The following is a 17,539-nucleotide window of genomic DNA, read 5'->3' as shown; positions in this document are numbered from 1 at the left end:
CCATTACTTCTGCCTTTAAATATATACACATGTACATATATATAAGAATGTATATATGCACATACATGCATATATTACATACACATTTACATATATGTCAAATTTTATTTTTATCTTCTTAGTTATAATCACACATTTTGAACTAATTTTAATTTTTCTATTGCTTTATTTGATTTTCTTCTTCTATGGTCTGGTTGAAAAATGTCAAACAATTGGAGTTAAACATAAATGAAATAAAATGTGTACATTGTAAAGTCCAACTGAGAATATGTTCAATGCATTACTCTTTCCTTTGCCATCCCAGTATTATTCTTTAATGAGTTCCTTTTACTCATGTGTGACTTAAACTCTGTTTCAGGTATTATTTATCACTGTGATCTTACCAGAGAGGAATTGGAGCCCAGAGTTTTCCGAGAGGTGACTGTGAAAGGAATTGATGCTTCTGATTACCAAACCGTCCAGGTAACACAGATGTTCTTCTTCCAATAAATAGCTTTTTATTTACTTCTCTAGCTAGTACAGCTGTTCAGTGAACATGGAATCAGGACTGAAGACTTTGGAATGGCCCCCATTAACATTCCAGCTTTGTCAGGAGCTGCCAGGCTGGTGTGTGCAGAGGCTCTGGTCTTGTAGGCGTTGCTTTTGACATGAAGCACATGCTCTCCATAATCAAGGTCCTTCCTTGTCAAAGCCACAAGGGCAGATACAATTAATTCCACATGAATTGATCTGCTTGAAAAGAAGTTCAACATTCTATCTCATGTTGTGGTTGAAATTGTTAGAAACTACAATCTTGTTGGAGGCTGTTTCTTGAGGGGATTTTACCCTTACTTAGGGTTTGATTAAAAACCTTATTTGCCCAAGGGTAGTCTCACCCTGGGAGAATAGGCCTCACTAACAAAACTCAGAAGAGAGACTGTTTTTAGGAGCAAAATGTACAGGTAATGATTTACTATTTTAAGAGACATAACCAGCAAGAAAACGACATTGGTACCAGTCATTCCCACCAGGTAGGTAGGTAAGTTAATTTAGGAAACCAAATTACAGATTACAAGGCTGTTTGATGTTCAGAGAATTAGAGAGTAATAAGTATCACGTTTTATGAGATGACTCCTCCAACCATGAATTACTTAGCTTAATGATGATAAACTTCTCTGCCCTAAAAATATTTGTGTTTTACTACCATTTCTAGAGAGAGCAAGGGTGAAATACTGGAGAAAAAGCTACCTTCAAGATCAGGGAGCCCTATGTTAAAATTTCTTGCCTAATACAAATAAGCTGGGTCTCTTAAACTCTTTCAGTGTCCTAGGCAACACTAAGACTAAAAATCACTGTTCTGTGTTGCTTGAAGAAGTTTTTCTCATTAGCAGTTCACTACACCAATGAAGTCACAGATCCAGCCAAAAAAGTAAAGCAAACAAAATAACAACAACAAAATTGGTATCAGCACAGCTTTTACCCAGGACAGTATTAGAGATATTCTAACAAATAGCTTGCAACCCATATCTCTTTTTTCAATAATTCTTATCTTTTATCAATTCATGAGTGTTATATCACAATAAATTCGATTTCAGGATACTTAGTGTGTTTTTTGAAGTTTCAGGGAGTTTCCCAGTGTTCCTTGATGAAATATAGGAAATGTCCCAGCCTCTTTTTTATAGAGTATCTCTTAGGGTGCTCATTAACAGGTTGTATCATCTCTTTTATGTTTACTATTGTTAGCTCTAACTTGAGAGAATAATCTTGTCTACTTTTGCCCCAGATTCTAAAGGATGTAGCCTTTTCACTCTTGTTTGGCCCCTTAGGCACTACTGATACATTTATCTGATTCCTATGATGTGGAGTGTATTGAATAGTTTCACCTTCCACTTTTTCCTGTTTTCAACAGATTCCACCACTACTACTCTCAGCCCCAATAGGACTTATTTTTTCTGTCTAAATCTAGAAGCATGCTTTGTAGATAAAAAACACTCAGTTACCATCTAGAAAAGTAATGTATTTTTAACAATAGGTCATAGGTAAATTTTTATAGCTATGGAATTATTTATAATGCCAAGTGCAAATCCATCAAGTTTGTAAACATGGACTCTTGTTATGGAATCAGACTTGGAAAAAAATAATCAAGTGTTCCATTATTGACTTTGCCATGTCATTCAGGAAATTCCTTAACCAGAGTTATTATGTTTAACATTGAGCTTTTAAAACATCTATAGCTTTTTTGTGCTACCATAACAGAAAATTATAGGTAAATATTTGAAAGTTGCTGGGCAAAACTTTATTGGTTTTAGACTCTTAATGGATTTCTGCAATGTGATGGAAAATTTTGTTTTACATATGGGAAATGGTTAGCCTTAAAATGTATAAATTTTAATATGAATATATTTTTAAGTTATTTAAAATTTACATAACTATAGACTGTGGCTTAAATATCTTCTTGGCCATGTTATCAATTTAGAGCTCTGGTAATTTAGGATAGACAGGGATTTTGGAAAACACTTTACTCATTGTGAGATTTGAACTTAATTTGAGGGGGATGAAATCTAGTTTTCTGTTGTTCTTCATTTTCTCTGTGGAATAAAGCATGGCCTAAGCAATGGACTTAAGAGTCAGTAAGATATGGATTCAAGTTCCATTATAGATACTATATGACTATGGACAGCTTATTTAATGACCCTACACCTTAGTTTCTTCATATATAAATTGAATGGCTAAAAGATCCCTTCTAGTGCTAATCTAATCAAATCTATTACACTAAGAGGGTGGAAAGTGTTCTCATATCTTCATGATGTTATTCACAGTGATGTTAATATCATTTCAAAAAAAAAGGAAATAAAGAATGGCATAGGAATTATTGGAAAATATTCTAAAAATATGTCATAGGAAGCTATGCTCTGGCGAGAGAGGAGAAAGGCAAAGTCAGAGTAATTTTTAAAAGTTGCTCCTTTTTTTCCTTTCAATTACTCTAGTGCTACTGTTGGTGGTTCTTAAGCTTAGTGTATTTATATTTTATGTTTAGTATTTGAAAAGAATATTCCTTTGTTCTCTCTCCCTTTCTCTGCTTTTATTTTACCATTTACTGGTGAGTACTTAAAAGACACCAATTAATGGCAGTCCTTCTCAGTCAGGCTTATCATTATAACAACATTATTTACCTAGAACTGCAAATTGAGGACAGAAAAAACAAGTGTGTTTGAAGAAGCAAGCAAAATGATTAAAACCCATGAGGTCTTTCTGCTCCTTGTGTAAGCTGCTGTTCTCCAGAGATCTTCAAACCTTTTGAATGGAAGGAGTTACAGGTTATTCCACAACATTTCAGTTTGACAAACTTGGTTTAAAAGCTATAAAGTACAGAAGGTACTTGAATCAGCACAAAGGCCTTTCCATCCCTGATTACATCTCTAGATGGAAAATTGAACTATACAGGGATATAATTTTTAAAATGAGATCCTGGGGAAATGTACCTTTTTTTGACGTAGCAATTTATAGCAATAGCTTTGTGCTGAGAATACAATTCCCTACTCTAAAAATATATAATTTCTTAAAGTGTAAGCTCCATGGAAGTAAGAGCCTTATCTTAAAGTGTTAGGTTTACTCATGACTCACTTTTTAGCTAGTATAGTATATATTCTTTTCCAAACAGCAAAGTGGCAAAAATGAATCTAGAAGGCAAAACCATTAAGGTTTGATGAGGCTAGAAAAGGGCTCTCATTCCTGTTCAGCTCCTAAAAGATATCCTGGCCTGAAAGAAAACTATTCATTTAGTTCATATCATTCTTGGCTTCATGAAGTTTTATAGGATGGAGATAATTAAAGTGAGTTAACACACAAATGCTGAGATTACATGAGAGAAAGCAAGCTTCAATGTGGGGGGGGGGGGAGGGGAAGCCCAGAAATCATGGGATTCAGGTGAGCTTTTCCAGCATAATAATTTATATCCCTATTTTCTTACACTTAAATATTTCTCTTTCTAAGGAATACCTGCAGAAATTTAGAGAATAGTCTTTATATATATAAATATATATAATTGTTAGTATTATAGTAAGCATCAGGAGAGGGTTTGCCTTGACTTAAGGAAAATCTGGTTTCAGTTCCTACCTTTGACACATATACACTAGTTATATGACCATGGACAAATCACTTAATTTCTCAGTGTTTTGGGCAGTTTTCTTAGATAATAAATAACGTACAAAATCATCTGTGTGGGTAGGTGGGAGTTTTCAGTGAGTTTTCTGCAAAATTAAAACACAGGGCTTCCCTTCCAAAATAACAATAGTAGTTATTATTTAAAAGCATTAGTGCTGAAGAGTCCTTTAATTATTATCAGTGATTTTTTTTCCTTTGACCTAAGTAAAATTTAAGTTCACAAGCAATGAGCCATGGTAAACAAATTGTTGTGTTCTCACTCAGAAAGATTACATAACTTGCCCTTGGTCTCAAGATCAGTAAGTGCCAGAGTTAGAATTTGAACTTAGGTCTTCCAAACCCTCCATCTTTAACCCCAGACCCCATTGGTCCAACCCATTGCTATATTCTCTCTAAATAAGCATCAGTTTCTCCACATTGATTTTCAGTTCAACTGAACAGACATTTGCTCTTTGTTTTACTTGTGCAGGATCCAAGGCAGCAGTTTACACTCCATCATGGCAGAGCCTCTTAATTTTCTGAATCACAGGAAGCGCTCTAAAATTTAAGCGGCATATTTCTGATCTATGTCAGTAGTGGGAGCCCCCATTCTGACAAAATCAAAACATGATGATGGTTCTTTTGTATTATAAGAGTTCCAGCTTTGCCATTGATAAAGCACATTCTCTGAGTGTTAGCTACTGTCTTTAATAATCATTAAAGAAGCATGTGGCAGAAATGCAGCACCTGAACTATTGATTTGTCAGCATCCTTGTTAAATCCTCTGTTAACTGATGTTGTGCATCATTCTAGACTCTAGAATCTAGAGGGTGAAGATTCTGAAAGAAATATTCCTTTGAGAAACATTTAGTATGTGAAAATCATTAGGAATTAATCAACAGAAAGTTGCCAAACATTACCAGAATTATCATTTTCGTTGTATAAGTTATTTGACAAATGCTTTAGAGGGAACAACTTATGCATATATAAGCTTGAACTTAGAGGTTCTTCTTGATGTTTATGTTTGTGGGTAATCCCATCTTGGTTAAACAGGTTCATGTCCTGCTTCAGAATTCACTTTATCATGCTGACATTCAAGATTGCTGTGTTGCATTTGTAATCAGCAAGTACATTGTTTGGATCCTTTTTTCATTCTTCAGTTTATCAGTTGGGTTAAAATAGTTCAAGACCACAAATGATAATAGAAAATGCCCTTTGTTTTGTTGCTATAACACAGAAATAAATTATATGCCACAGGCTTGTAACTGATGTTCTGTTAACTGGCAACAAGAAAAGCAATTCCATTATTTTCACCAGTAAAACCTTCACCTTATTCTATTTTCATCCTATCTCCTTATAATATAGGTACTCACCCAAAGCTCTGTGCTCAGCCCTGGATACCTAATTCAATGCAGTAATTCTCAAGACAATGTCAAAAACATATTATACTCCTGCTCAGAAAATTCCAATGGCTTCTTATTTCCTAAGGAATAAAATCAAAACACATGACATTCAAGACCCTTTGGTCTTAATTTACATTTACAGTGCTTTATTTCCCATCTTTTTCTTTACACATTCCCCCCATTCCCTTCCATTCCCCAGCTAGAACACCCGCTCTCTCTATCTTTGCTTATTGAAATTGTACTTAACCATCAAAGACCACCTCTTCCTTGAAGTCTATATTAGGTCATCCTTTTCTTTCCTCCCAGTTCCAGTCTGAAGTAATTGCTTCTTTCTGTCTGCTACCACAGTATTCTCTTGTACCTTTCCTGAAGTATTTACTTTTTGCTTTGTATTCTGTTTGTATTTTATGCCCTTTGCAGGCATTGCATATATCTGTGCAACAAAACTTGGAACATATCTAAGTCTCACAAGGTACCTAGCAGTGCTTATATACTTGCTACTAAGAATTCGATAAATGTTTCATAAATTTCTTTAGTCCATTGCTAAGAAAGACTTTTTTTTTTTTAAATTCTAGGATTGTGGTATTGAATAGTGAAAGCCAAGGTGTATTATCCAAATCCATAATTCATATGTTTGATATTCTCCTCCCTTTTCTGCCATGCTTTGTAGCTTTGCACATATCATTGAAATATTTAATGTGTCTTTTCTCTCCAGCAGTGTTGTTGTTGGTTTAGTTGTTTCAGTGATGTCTGACTCTTCATGAGCCTATTTGAGGTTTTCTTGACAAAGATACTAGAATGGTCTACCATTTCTTTCTCCAGCTCATTTTGTAGATAAAGAAACTGAGACACAGGATTAAGTGACTTGCCCAGAATCACACAGGTAATAATCCTCCAACTGTACAATCTACTATATCTGGTTCTATATGATTTTTGTGTAGATTCACCCATAAATTCTTCATGGCACTCCACCTCGTGTTTTGGAATTTTTCTTCTAAAACTCTTGACATTTCAGGGAGACAAATAAAGCATCAGAGCCATTTACAAATCTCCCCCCCCCCCCCCCCCATACACACACACACACACACACACACACACACACACACACACACACACACACACAGCTATAGAATCAGCAGTCTACCTTTCAGTGACATTCTTTGTACCATTTCTCCCACATAGTTCTTTATAACTTACCATATATCTATCTCTTCATTGATCTTTATATTTAACCTACTAGTTCTTAAGAGAATATGGTATTCTATGACTATAGCTCTATCCCTTGAAAAATATTATTAAATGGGCCTTTGTTTTAGATAGGATGGAGAGAGAAGGAGAGAACTTCAGACAGGCCAGTTGACTTTCTTCCTCCTGATTAATCCTAAGCATTGTCTGTCTAATATAGAGGTGCAGTTATATCTAATTTTATAGGTTACCTTTACCCTTATAACAGAATATTATTCTCTGGGCAATTGGTTTTTTACCATCTTCTTGGTAACTTTACAGTGTGGGTTGTTAGACTGAACTCTTGAGTAATTGTGGATCTCGTTTTGGAAGTTCTAGAATTGTGCTCAATAAGCACAATATCATCTACCTTACTAGATATCATAAATATTATTTATATCAAGTAGTTGTTGGGCAAAGGACAAGTTCTTCCAATTAGATGTTCTTTTTTTGAATCATCAGTCACCTTGATAAGTTAGCTTTATAATCAATAGTTAAAGCAAAGGTACAGATTAACATAAGTAGTATTAGCCCTTTATTATTAGAACCATTTTTTTCTTATTGTATATAAAACAGATATGATAGATAAGATAAATACACACAAATTCATAAATAAATCCTTTGGATTATTAAATGAGCCAGTGTAGAATCCACTTCTCATTACTTTTCTGCTTTGCGTAATGGTTCTTCTCTTTATCACTAATTTTTTTTTCTCCTTCAGATTATTATGAAATGTTTGAAGAACTTTTATTTTTTTCCTCTTTTTATATTTGCATTTTTTTATTAAAGCTTTCTATTTATAAAACATATGCATGGGTAATTTTTCAACACTGACCCTTGCAAAACTTTCTGTTCCTATTTTTCCCTCTTTCCTCCCACTCCCTTCCTTAGATGGCAGGTAGTCTAATACATGTTAAATATGTTAAAATATATGTTAAATCCAATATATGTATACATATTTATACATGAAGAATTTTATTTTAAGCCATTTAATACCAGCCACCGTGTGGCAGCCTCAGCCCCCATCCTCCAGTTTTAATCTCTGTGTAGAAGGAATGGAACTTAATCATTTAAATTTCCCAGCTTCTGCTAGACCTCCAAGGAAAGGCCCCAAAGCTTCCATTTTGGATTTCTTTCAGGATTTTGGTTTTAATTCCAGTACTGACACCAGGACAACTAGCAAACCAGCTTCTGCAAGGTATCAGCAGATTGACTTAGACAACTCTGGCATGAAGCCCTTGCTACTTGTAAAATGGATCAAGACATTAACTTCTGTGCTCAAAGCATGTGACCCCTTCTCTGATTATATGTTCTCAAAGGGGTGTGTCTATTCCAGGTTGTCTTATTATATCACAGTGTTTTTAATCACTGTATGTTTCTGTCTTAATATAGAATTCTTGAAAAATGAGGTGACTACTTAGATTTCCTTTTTGTGACAAGATAGAGGGGATCAATAGGAATGGAAATTGCCATAGGACAATTTTGCCATTCTGTCCCTTCTCTGAAAGTTTCATTCCTTAACTCCACTGAAATATTTTATAATGACTTCAAGCACCCAACTGTTTTCTAGTTTCTTACTTTTCTCTGTCTTTTGTGGCAAAGAGAGATGAGACAAACTCATCTGGCCTATCAGCTTATTAAACATTTTTCTTCTCCTTCTCCTTGTTCTGGAGTTTCATTGATGATCAACTGAAGATAAATCAGCAGCATAAGTAAAGATAGATCAACTGAAAAGATTTTATTGTCTCCCCAGAAGAAAAATAGTATAGCCATTATTAGACCCATAAAGATTTGAGGAGGGGAGATCTTTTTTTTTTTTTTTTCCTGTTTCCACAAATTATCTTTTAGTAGCGGACTAATATAGCTTCCGTTTAATGATGTGGACTTGGATATTTCTGCCATCATTGTTATTTGCTGATTTCAATTCTTTAGTGATAAAAGAGGGTCATATTTTCTTATCTGCTTTTCAGGCTCAGATTAGAATCTGTTTTAAAGAATAAAATATTATTGTAAAACTAATGACAAACAATGTAGTATATATTTGCCAAACAAAAACTTATAATAAATTCCAGTTATCATCCATTACTCAAACCTAAGCACTGTCTTGGTCTGCAAATCCCTTCGTATTCAGCATCCTTTCAACCTCTAAATCTGTTGTCATTCATATTTCCTACTGTTCAACTAACAAAATTCTCCTCAGTCAGGAAGGTTATTTCCTTGTCACTGATATACAACATGCTATGTCTGGAGCTTTCTTATATTTGGAATACCTTGTTGCTGTCCTTCAATCTTTCAGAATCTTTTTAATCTTGAAAGGTCCTAAAATAAAGCTTTAGAAGATGGCAGGGACTTCAGAAATAATTTAGTTCAACTTGTATTTAACTAAGAATTGGTTTCAATCTATGTCCTCCTTAAGATGATCCATTCCTGTTTTGAACAATGCCAATCAATAGGGAATTTTTCCTCTCATTGAATCTAAATTTGCCTCTTTGCATCTTCTACCTATTGTTTCTGGTTCTGCCCTCTGGGACCAAGCAAAAGAAGTCTGATTCCCTTTCTTTCATCGTAGGTTATCAAATACATGAAGACAACTATCATGCTCTTATTCTCTCCCCAAATACTTGGATAGCAATATCTTAATGATTCACTATCATAATTGCCCTCCTATTCATGCTCTCTAGCAATGCAGTCCCCTTTCTAAAATGTAATACCCAATACTGAATGCAGCAGTCTAGTAATGTTTCTCCTAATTCAGTTGAATATTGCATTAGATTTTAAACTATCATTTCACAGTTTAGATTTATATTGAGCGCATAATTTCTTAAAACTTCCAAGTCTTTTCTGGAGGGGCTAATACCTAATGAAGTTGTCTTTAAAGCCAAGATTAATACTTTATGGTTATCCCTATCCAGATTTACATATTTCATTTCAATCCATTTTTTTTGAGTCTCTTTGAAATTTTTAGAGATATTGACTAGCACTGACTTTCAAATTTTCATTCATTTACAAATCTGATAAGCATGTCATCTAGATCATTATTTGAGTCACGGATAAAAATATTAAAAAGTTAGCTAGCATTTAATAAGGCCTACCCCATATCAAGCACTGTAGTAAGTGTTGAGGATACAAAGAAAAACAAAAAGTCCAGAGCCAACCATAGATCTCTGGGGTGCTCTGTTGGAGACCTGACTCCAAGCTAGCCATTTAGTCAGTTCCAAATCCATTTAACTAGACTGTTGCCTAATACAGTGGTTCTAAACTTTTTTTGATTATGCTATCAGTAGAAAATCTGAACATCTCTCCATTTATTTATCCACAAATTAAATATATATACTGCTGTAATAATAATAATAATAATAATTCACTTTGAAAGGATGAGAGAGAAAAAAAAAGAAAGGATGAGAGAAATCAAATAATAGGGAACCACTAGAGTTTATCAAGTAGGAGAAAAATATGTTCAAACTTAAGTTTGTGTAAAAATCACTTTGGCAGCTATGAATTGTAGAGGAGAGAGACTTAGAGTAAGGAGACTAAATAGGAAACTCTTTCAGTGATCCAGGCAAGAAATGATGTTGAGGGCCCAAGTTTGAATGGTGGCCAGGTAAAAAGAGAAAGAAATTAATGTAAGAATTATGGAGGTTAAAGCAAAAAAGATTTGGCAGTTGGTTGAATGTTTTAGGTGAGAGAAAGTGAAAAGTTGAAGATGAAACTGGGATTGTGAGAACCTGGAGGAAGAAAGAATGCTGCTATCCTGGACAAATTTGGAAGAAGTAAGTGAGTAGGATAGAAAATTTAAGAAAAAGTTGTTTGCCATGCAGTTTTTCCCCCCCATCCATTGTTTAACTACTCTTTCCCAACCTAAATGAAAAGGGAAGAACTAGAGCTCTTACCAATTTGATAGTGAGCCTATCTTCTGAGGACGTGAGGAGACATGGAAATGAAAAGGGTAAAGGGGAAAGTAGCTCAGGAGTACCTGTGCTTCTGCTATCCTGAGTATCTGTGGGACCTGAAAAGCCAAGGTTGTGGCCAGAAGTGGGAGAGAGGAGCTATCTTGTGCCTCTTTGCCAGACTTATAATCTGTAACCAAACTACTCCTCCTCCATTTCTCCTTTTCTTCCCTAATATATTCTGAATTCAAAATAATTTGTTTCTAAATTAAGATTATAGGATTGTTGATTTCAAATTGTTGGAGATTTTAGAGGCAATCTAATCCAATCTCTTTATTTTAAAGATGAGGAAATTGAAGCCCAGAGGGGTTAAGTTACTTGTCCAAGGTTATATAAGAATTGTTGTAGGTAGGATACAAATCCAGGCCTTCTGATTTCAAAGCTTGCGCTCTCTCCCACATACTGCATGGTCTCTGTTTTGCTTCTTTATTAATACTGACTCTTAGTAATACTTTTAATTTCATATTTGTTTCCTTCCATTATAATGTCTACTTCATCTTGTTTTGTGTTTTTTTTTTAATTATTCTATACTTAATACATTTATATTAGCAAATTTGGGACCATGAGATTTTAACAGCTGGATGTTTTTGTTTTGTTTTTTTTATCTTTTTCTGTCAGGTTATTGGTGTCTCAGCTGCTATTTCTACAGTAAAACTCTACTTTTTGAAATATTAACATGTTGGATATTATGAGGGTATGTGTGTAGGTGGCTGCCCTTTTCATTTTAAAGCATTTTTGATTGGATTTGTAAAATTCCAGGCAGTTATATTCCTAACTATCTCTGTTAGGTACACTCCATTCTACATTAGTTTTGTGCCATTCAATATTTTTAGCTAATGGTCAGAAATCTAAATGCCAGTCTTAATGTGTTTTTAAGATAGTTGTTCACTTCTCAATCTGCACTCTCTTTTGTATTGCTTGTAATCCCTGCAGAGTATTGGCAAAATTGATCTTCGTTTTCTTGCTGAAACTAATTTTTACCAAAACTTCCTAGATTTCCTTCTGACAGTAGTATTTGTGCCCATAAGACTCACCAGAACAAAGTACAGTGGCCACCATTTTTAAAAAATTTACACAGTTCTGTTTCCTCTTGAAATATGACCTGGTTAGACAGCAGATCTCTTTAGTGACAGGATGAGATGAACAAGTAAGAGCCTCAGTATCCCTCAGCAGGGACTCATCAACTACTGTTGTTTCTTTCTTTTCTGTGACCCATACTAAATAATCTCTCACCTGAAGTACTTGTAAATCTACTTTATCATGCTGCTTATCTCATTCAATTCTAACAAATATTAGTATGATTTACCTGCCATTATATAATCTCATGACGTTTCTGTTCCTGTCTTGATTTGTCATTTAACTCTTGTCCCTCTGGACAGATAGTACTTGTACTACTTAATTTATAGTAAGAATAAAAGAAGATAATGATTTATTTTCTTTGATTTGTGTGTATGTATGCATACAACCTACATATATATTTTGTGTATGTGCTCTGGAAATCTTAAAATACAGCAGGCTTTGTTATTTTATTACTTGGTTTGTTTGTTTTTCAGCTATACAGATAAAAATAGGATCTATTAGAAACTATAATCGCTGAGAACCATTAAATAATCTTATTTTAAATTTAGAAAATGTATTAACTTAAGCTAGATCTTTGAACACTTAAGTTTCCTAGACATGGTTATTTAATTTCTTTAATAGCACTTTAATAGAGGGTTTTAATACTAGAGACTCTGAGCACTACAATTTGTAAAGTTCTGTATTGTTTGCTCTATCTTTCTACCTAAGGATGAAATTTATCCATCTTAAAATTTTTATTATTCATTGTTTTCCCTTTCATATGCTATGGTGCCACTTGCTTATAATTAGTAATATAAATGAAAACATGACCACCCAACCCCATGAAAACTTAAAGCTAATAGATATTTAGAAAATAGAACAATTTTAAAAAGACTGATTTATGTCTTGTGACTTATGACTTTTGACTAGTGATATTCTTCATAGTAAATAAATTCTCTTTTAAATCTTTCACACAGTAAAGTGCACCATGGTAATCAAGAACAATTTGTTCTGTATGTTCCCAGTGGGATTTCTGAATGTTTTGATTTGTCTTCATTTTTTTTTTTCTTCCTTTCTCCTCACCCACAGTGAGCTGCTTCTCAATAACTTTTTGCAGTGCTGCTTCTAAGCTTATCACAAGATGGCTTTCTAATTGACCATTTCTTTGTAGTTAGCCTTCCCCAGCGTGAACCCACTTCTGACCCTAAGTTTCCTGGTGGGTGGTAGTGAACTGCACTGTGGTACTCATACATGTCTTAATGATTGTACTTTAAGCAATTTGCAATTATCTGTAAAAGGTTTCTTTTTGTCCCAAACTTGTATGAAGGATTTATTGTATGGTATTTAGATTTGTAGTTTTTGAGGAAATCCATGAGCATGATAACTCCTGGGAGTAAGAATTTTGCTGCAGTGTTAGTTTTGACTAAGGAGAATACAGTTAAATAAATATTTTGGCAAAGAGTTTGGCTGTTGGGAGCTTTTAAGTATTTTAGTTGTGTTTTAGGTGATAATTTTCTTTGTTTGCTTTTCTTTTTCTTATTGTTATCTCAGTTTCCTTCCATATATTACTCATCTTAGGCATTTAATAACCATTTGTTGAAAAGATAGGTCAATGAAGAAGTCAAATGAAAAGTTGTAATTGAGTTGTGGCATTGTTTTTCTGGTCCCAGGGCTTTTGTCAGTGCTTTCTGTCACCAATACAAAGCAATTGGGATTTGTTCTTTGCTTTGCTAGAGCTATGTAGGGATTGATTACTACACAATACTATCCAATCTACGACTGCTTTCATTTCTCTTAGCTAGCATCTGTCTCTACTTAATGTTGTATCTTTAAACAGTGAATGGCTATCAGCTTCAAGCTTCCAAACAAATCACTCTTCTTTTTTATTAATAAAGTTTGTGTTTGGACTTAATTTTTTTTAGAATATTGGTTACTAATTATCTTTTTAAGATGCAGTAAAACCAAATAGTTGTATAGTACATTGTATTCTGAATCTGCATTTTTAAAAATAGATTTAAAGAAGTTGTATTCTGGATTTTATTAAAAAGGTACGTTTTGTACATCAAATTGCAACTGTGAAAATGACAGTGTTTTGGATGGATTGAGAATAGGAAAAAATTATGGGGCAGGGAATCTAATTATGAGATTCTGGTGATGGGTCACATATGAAATGATAAGGACCAAAGTTGATATGTAGAAACAGTAAAAAAGAGATAGACTGAAGTACTATGGTGTAAGAGAAAGAAGAGCAGGAAATAAATTCTTATTCCATTTCTGCCTCTGACTAGCTTCTTGTAGTTTCATTCTCAAAGTGGACCATTATATTAAAGAGGTAATAACATGACTTACATTTGAATTAAATTTAAGTGAGGGAGGGCTTTGGAAAGTCACCAGCCTCATTAGCTTCTCTGAAGACATCTTCATCCAGTGGCAAGATAAAGATCAGGATGACTAAAGATGGCCTAACTTTTAAGGAATAGAGTGATTTTTGTATAAGTCTTATTAGTTCACAATTTACTCACATGTACCCCAAGTTTGAATTAGGAATTTCATAGGTCACATCTAACTCTAACATGGTATGAGTTACATGTGACAATGGCATTAAGATTATTGACTAGGTTCTATAACTAGTAATGATGAGAGGATAGAAAGCACATATATTACTAGTAGTTGGCTAATCATGCATTTTTGTACATGAAAGATTTCATGTAAATGTATGATTTCAAATTATTTTATATGTATACCCTGTATCTTCCCAGTTGAGTTATCTCTAGAACTTTGATAAGTTTGTACATAGTAGACATGGGGCTAATGTTTGTGATGTTGTTTAACGGAATTGTCAATGAAATGAGAAAGAGGAGAGTTTGACTGGTTCTACTTTTAGTATAATCTTTTATATTTATTTTATTTATTATTATCAAGTAATAGCAATTGCTCTATAATTTTCTATTGCATACACCAACGCCATCTAAACTCCAAACACTCACTCAAATAATATGGCCAAAGTTATAGATTATATAGAACATGCCTCTCTCCTCTTAATATATTTATAAAACTTTGTTGTTTTCTCATTTTCTAAATCACAATATATCATCTTCATCTCTATCTTCTAATACATTCAAAGAACATAACTTCTACCAATGTACCTCTTAGGACAAAATTCCAGAGCAATAAAAAAAATGCAAGTTCTATAAAATTTGTCATATTGATGTTTTTACCTGACTATATATTGAACATATAAATATGTTCTACCTAAAAACATTATATTAGTTCCAACTTGGATAGTTGTTTTTTTTTTAATGTTTATGGATAAATGTATGAAAAATAATTTGAGTTTCAAACTTCCCAAGGTCCAAAGAATTACACAATGTCCCTCCCCCCACCTCTTAAAAAAATCAGTTTTGCAGTGTTATAAAAGAATTTTTAGAATAGTGTGAAGTCACTGGTTGCTTTAATTCTCTAACACACCTGTTCTATGCAAATGAATCCATTACTTTAGGGAAATGAATTGGAAAAATATTCATAATTGTTAACCATGGAAATTATTCAGCAGATGATGTTTTGTTCATAATTGTCTCCTTTTACTTTGTTTATTTATTTTTGAATGAGTGGTCACTTAATTTGTCTCCTCATTTCTCGATTTGAAAAGTAAAAGTACTATAATTAGAATTTTGTTCATTCCTGTAGATGTAAGAGGCTTTGAAAATTATCTGCCTCCTTAGGAAAGACCTGCCTTAGAAGTGTCAGGCCATCTTCAGATTCCACAAGAATCTCAGTGCCTGTAATATGCCAGTGCCAGGGATACAAAGAAAAAAAACCCCCACCTCAATGAGCTTACTTTCTATTAGGATATAAAGAGGAACAAAATGAGTTACATTGTTAATTCCATATTTTTTTGTCTGAATTTATCCATCACAAGGAAGAATGGGTTGTGATTGATAGAATTAAACTTTTTTCCTTTTACTTTAACTTTTGCTGCAGTCACACCTAATTCCAGTAAAACATTAAGTTACTCTGTTAAATCACATTAGATTCTAGGCTAAAGTAGATTTGGGCCATTTAAAAAAAACTGAGATAAAATATTTTCCTTTAAAAAACTGAGATAAAATATTTTCCTTCTTGTTTAGTTGTTCATTTATTTCAGACGTGTCTGTTCTTTGTGACCCCATTTGGGATTTTCTTGGCAAAGATACTGGAGTGATTTGCCATTTCTTCTTCCTGTTCATTTTATAGATGAAATTGAGGAAAACAAGGTTATGTGACTTGTCATGGATCAACTAGCTACTAATATTTTGCCAGGATTGCATAATTATTAAATGTTTGAAACTAATTTGAATTCAGGTAGATAAGTTTTCCTGACTCCAGGCTCTATCCACTGTACCATCTAGCTACCCTTTTCCTTCTTAGGAATAGCATTTTAAAAATTCTGTATTTTAATTTTAAATTGTTTTGATTTTTCTTTGTGCCATTCATAGTTATCATTCACTTTTACATGACAGTTTTCTGAGTCTCTATGATAGGGTAATATTTTGTTTTGTTTTAGAGAACTCTTAATAAGTTTACTTCTGAATACTCATGCTGCAGAACACAATACTTCTTATACCTTACAGGGAAGTCCAACAAAGGAAGTGGATCTCATTAACAAATACTTTAAAATCTGAATATAAACCTTAAGAACTTTGAGAACCCAAGGGTTTTTATAGCAGAGTTTTAACCTGTGAAGGTAAGGATTCCTTTTATCTCCTAGATTAAGCCAAAGGGACAAACACTATGAAAACAGTTGCTATATAGGCAGGATCTGGGGCTTCATCCCCAAAGAAATTTCACATATATATGATAGACTTGTATAGTATTCACATTGCTGTAAGGGCCTAGAAAATTTTCCTCCTGGAAATCTCTCTTTATTTAATAAGGTCTTCCAGAAACCAAAGCTTTTTTAAAAAATAAAGCTTTTTAACTCAAGTTCTAGTGTAATGGAAGAAGGGAAGGACTTTCCCCAAATTATATTTAGGAAATTATTTATATTTGTGGTTCTAAATGATGTGATTAAAGTTGATTTCCCTCCTGCCTTAACTTAACTAATGGAATTTTTTTTTCCCCACTAGGGGTTAAAACATTATATTATCAATGATTTCAGTATTGTTCCTAGCAATGTGGCTATCCTGAAAACCCAGTCTCCCATATCAAACTCCCATTCTACTTTTACATGAAATGTATGTACCTGAGCCAATCTGTCCTTGCCAACAACTTTTCCTTTTCCCTTCTTATACAAAAGTCACAACTTTAGGTACTTGTTCTGCCATTATAGAATAAAATTATGCCAGACCAACATTTACAATAGAACAGGTTAAGCCATAACCTTTCATTTGCATTTCGCTTTCATTTTTATGCTTTAATCATAAATTTTCATTACACTACAGGGCATTTTAATATTCTGAGTAATAATCCATTAAGTCATTTTTAGCTATATGAAACTCTTTGGTAGCCTTTGATTTTATTAGGTTATTTGTACATTAAGTGTATGTTACTTAGGTACATGATTTTAGAACTAGCTACCCTGATTATAAGAGGGACCTTATCTATTTTTTTTTTTTAGGTTAGCTTTGGGCTTTTTGAGGACTGGAATTTTGTCCTATATTTATCCTGTACTTTATATATTTCTTTGCATAGTTGACTATTCCATACTTGTTTGAATGAGTGATAATGTAGCTATAAATAATGTCTTTGTACTATCCTTTTTGTTTTGTTTGTTTCATGTTTGATATTTCCAAAGACCTGTTGAAG

General features: G+C 33.5%; 1 protein-coding gene across 1 annotated transcript in view; it reads left to right on the top strand.

Moving 5' to 3' along the window:
* PREP (prolyl endopeptidase) overlaps nucleotides 1-17,539 on the top strand; it is a 144,173-nt gene that overhangs the window by 91,070 nt on the left and 35,564 nt on the right. The window contains exon 10 of the mRNA XM_051997461.1: nucleotides 359-462. Coding sequence (XP_051853421.1) covers nucleotides 359-462 — 104 coding nt within the window. The remainder of the gene's footprint in view (nucleotides 1-358; nucleotides 463-17,539) is intronic.

This window comes from Antechinus flavipes, chromosome 4 (assembly GCF_016432865.1).
Source record: "Antechinus flavipes isolate AdamAnt ecotype Samford, QLD, Australia chromosome 4, AdamAnt_v2, whole genome shotgun sequence".
Taxonomy (NCBI): domain Eukaryota; kingdom Metazoa; phylum Chordata; class Mammalia; order Dasyuromorphia; family Dasyuridae; genus Antechinus; species Antechinus flavipes.
The sequence above is the reverse complement of the archived record's forward strand: the minus strand, read 5'-3'. Positions and strand labels throughout refer to the sequence as shown.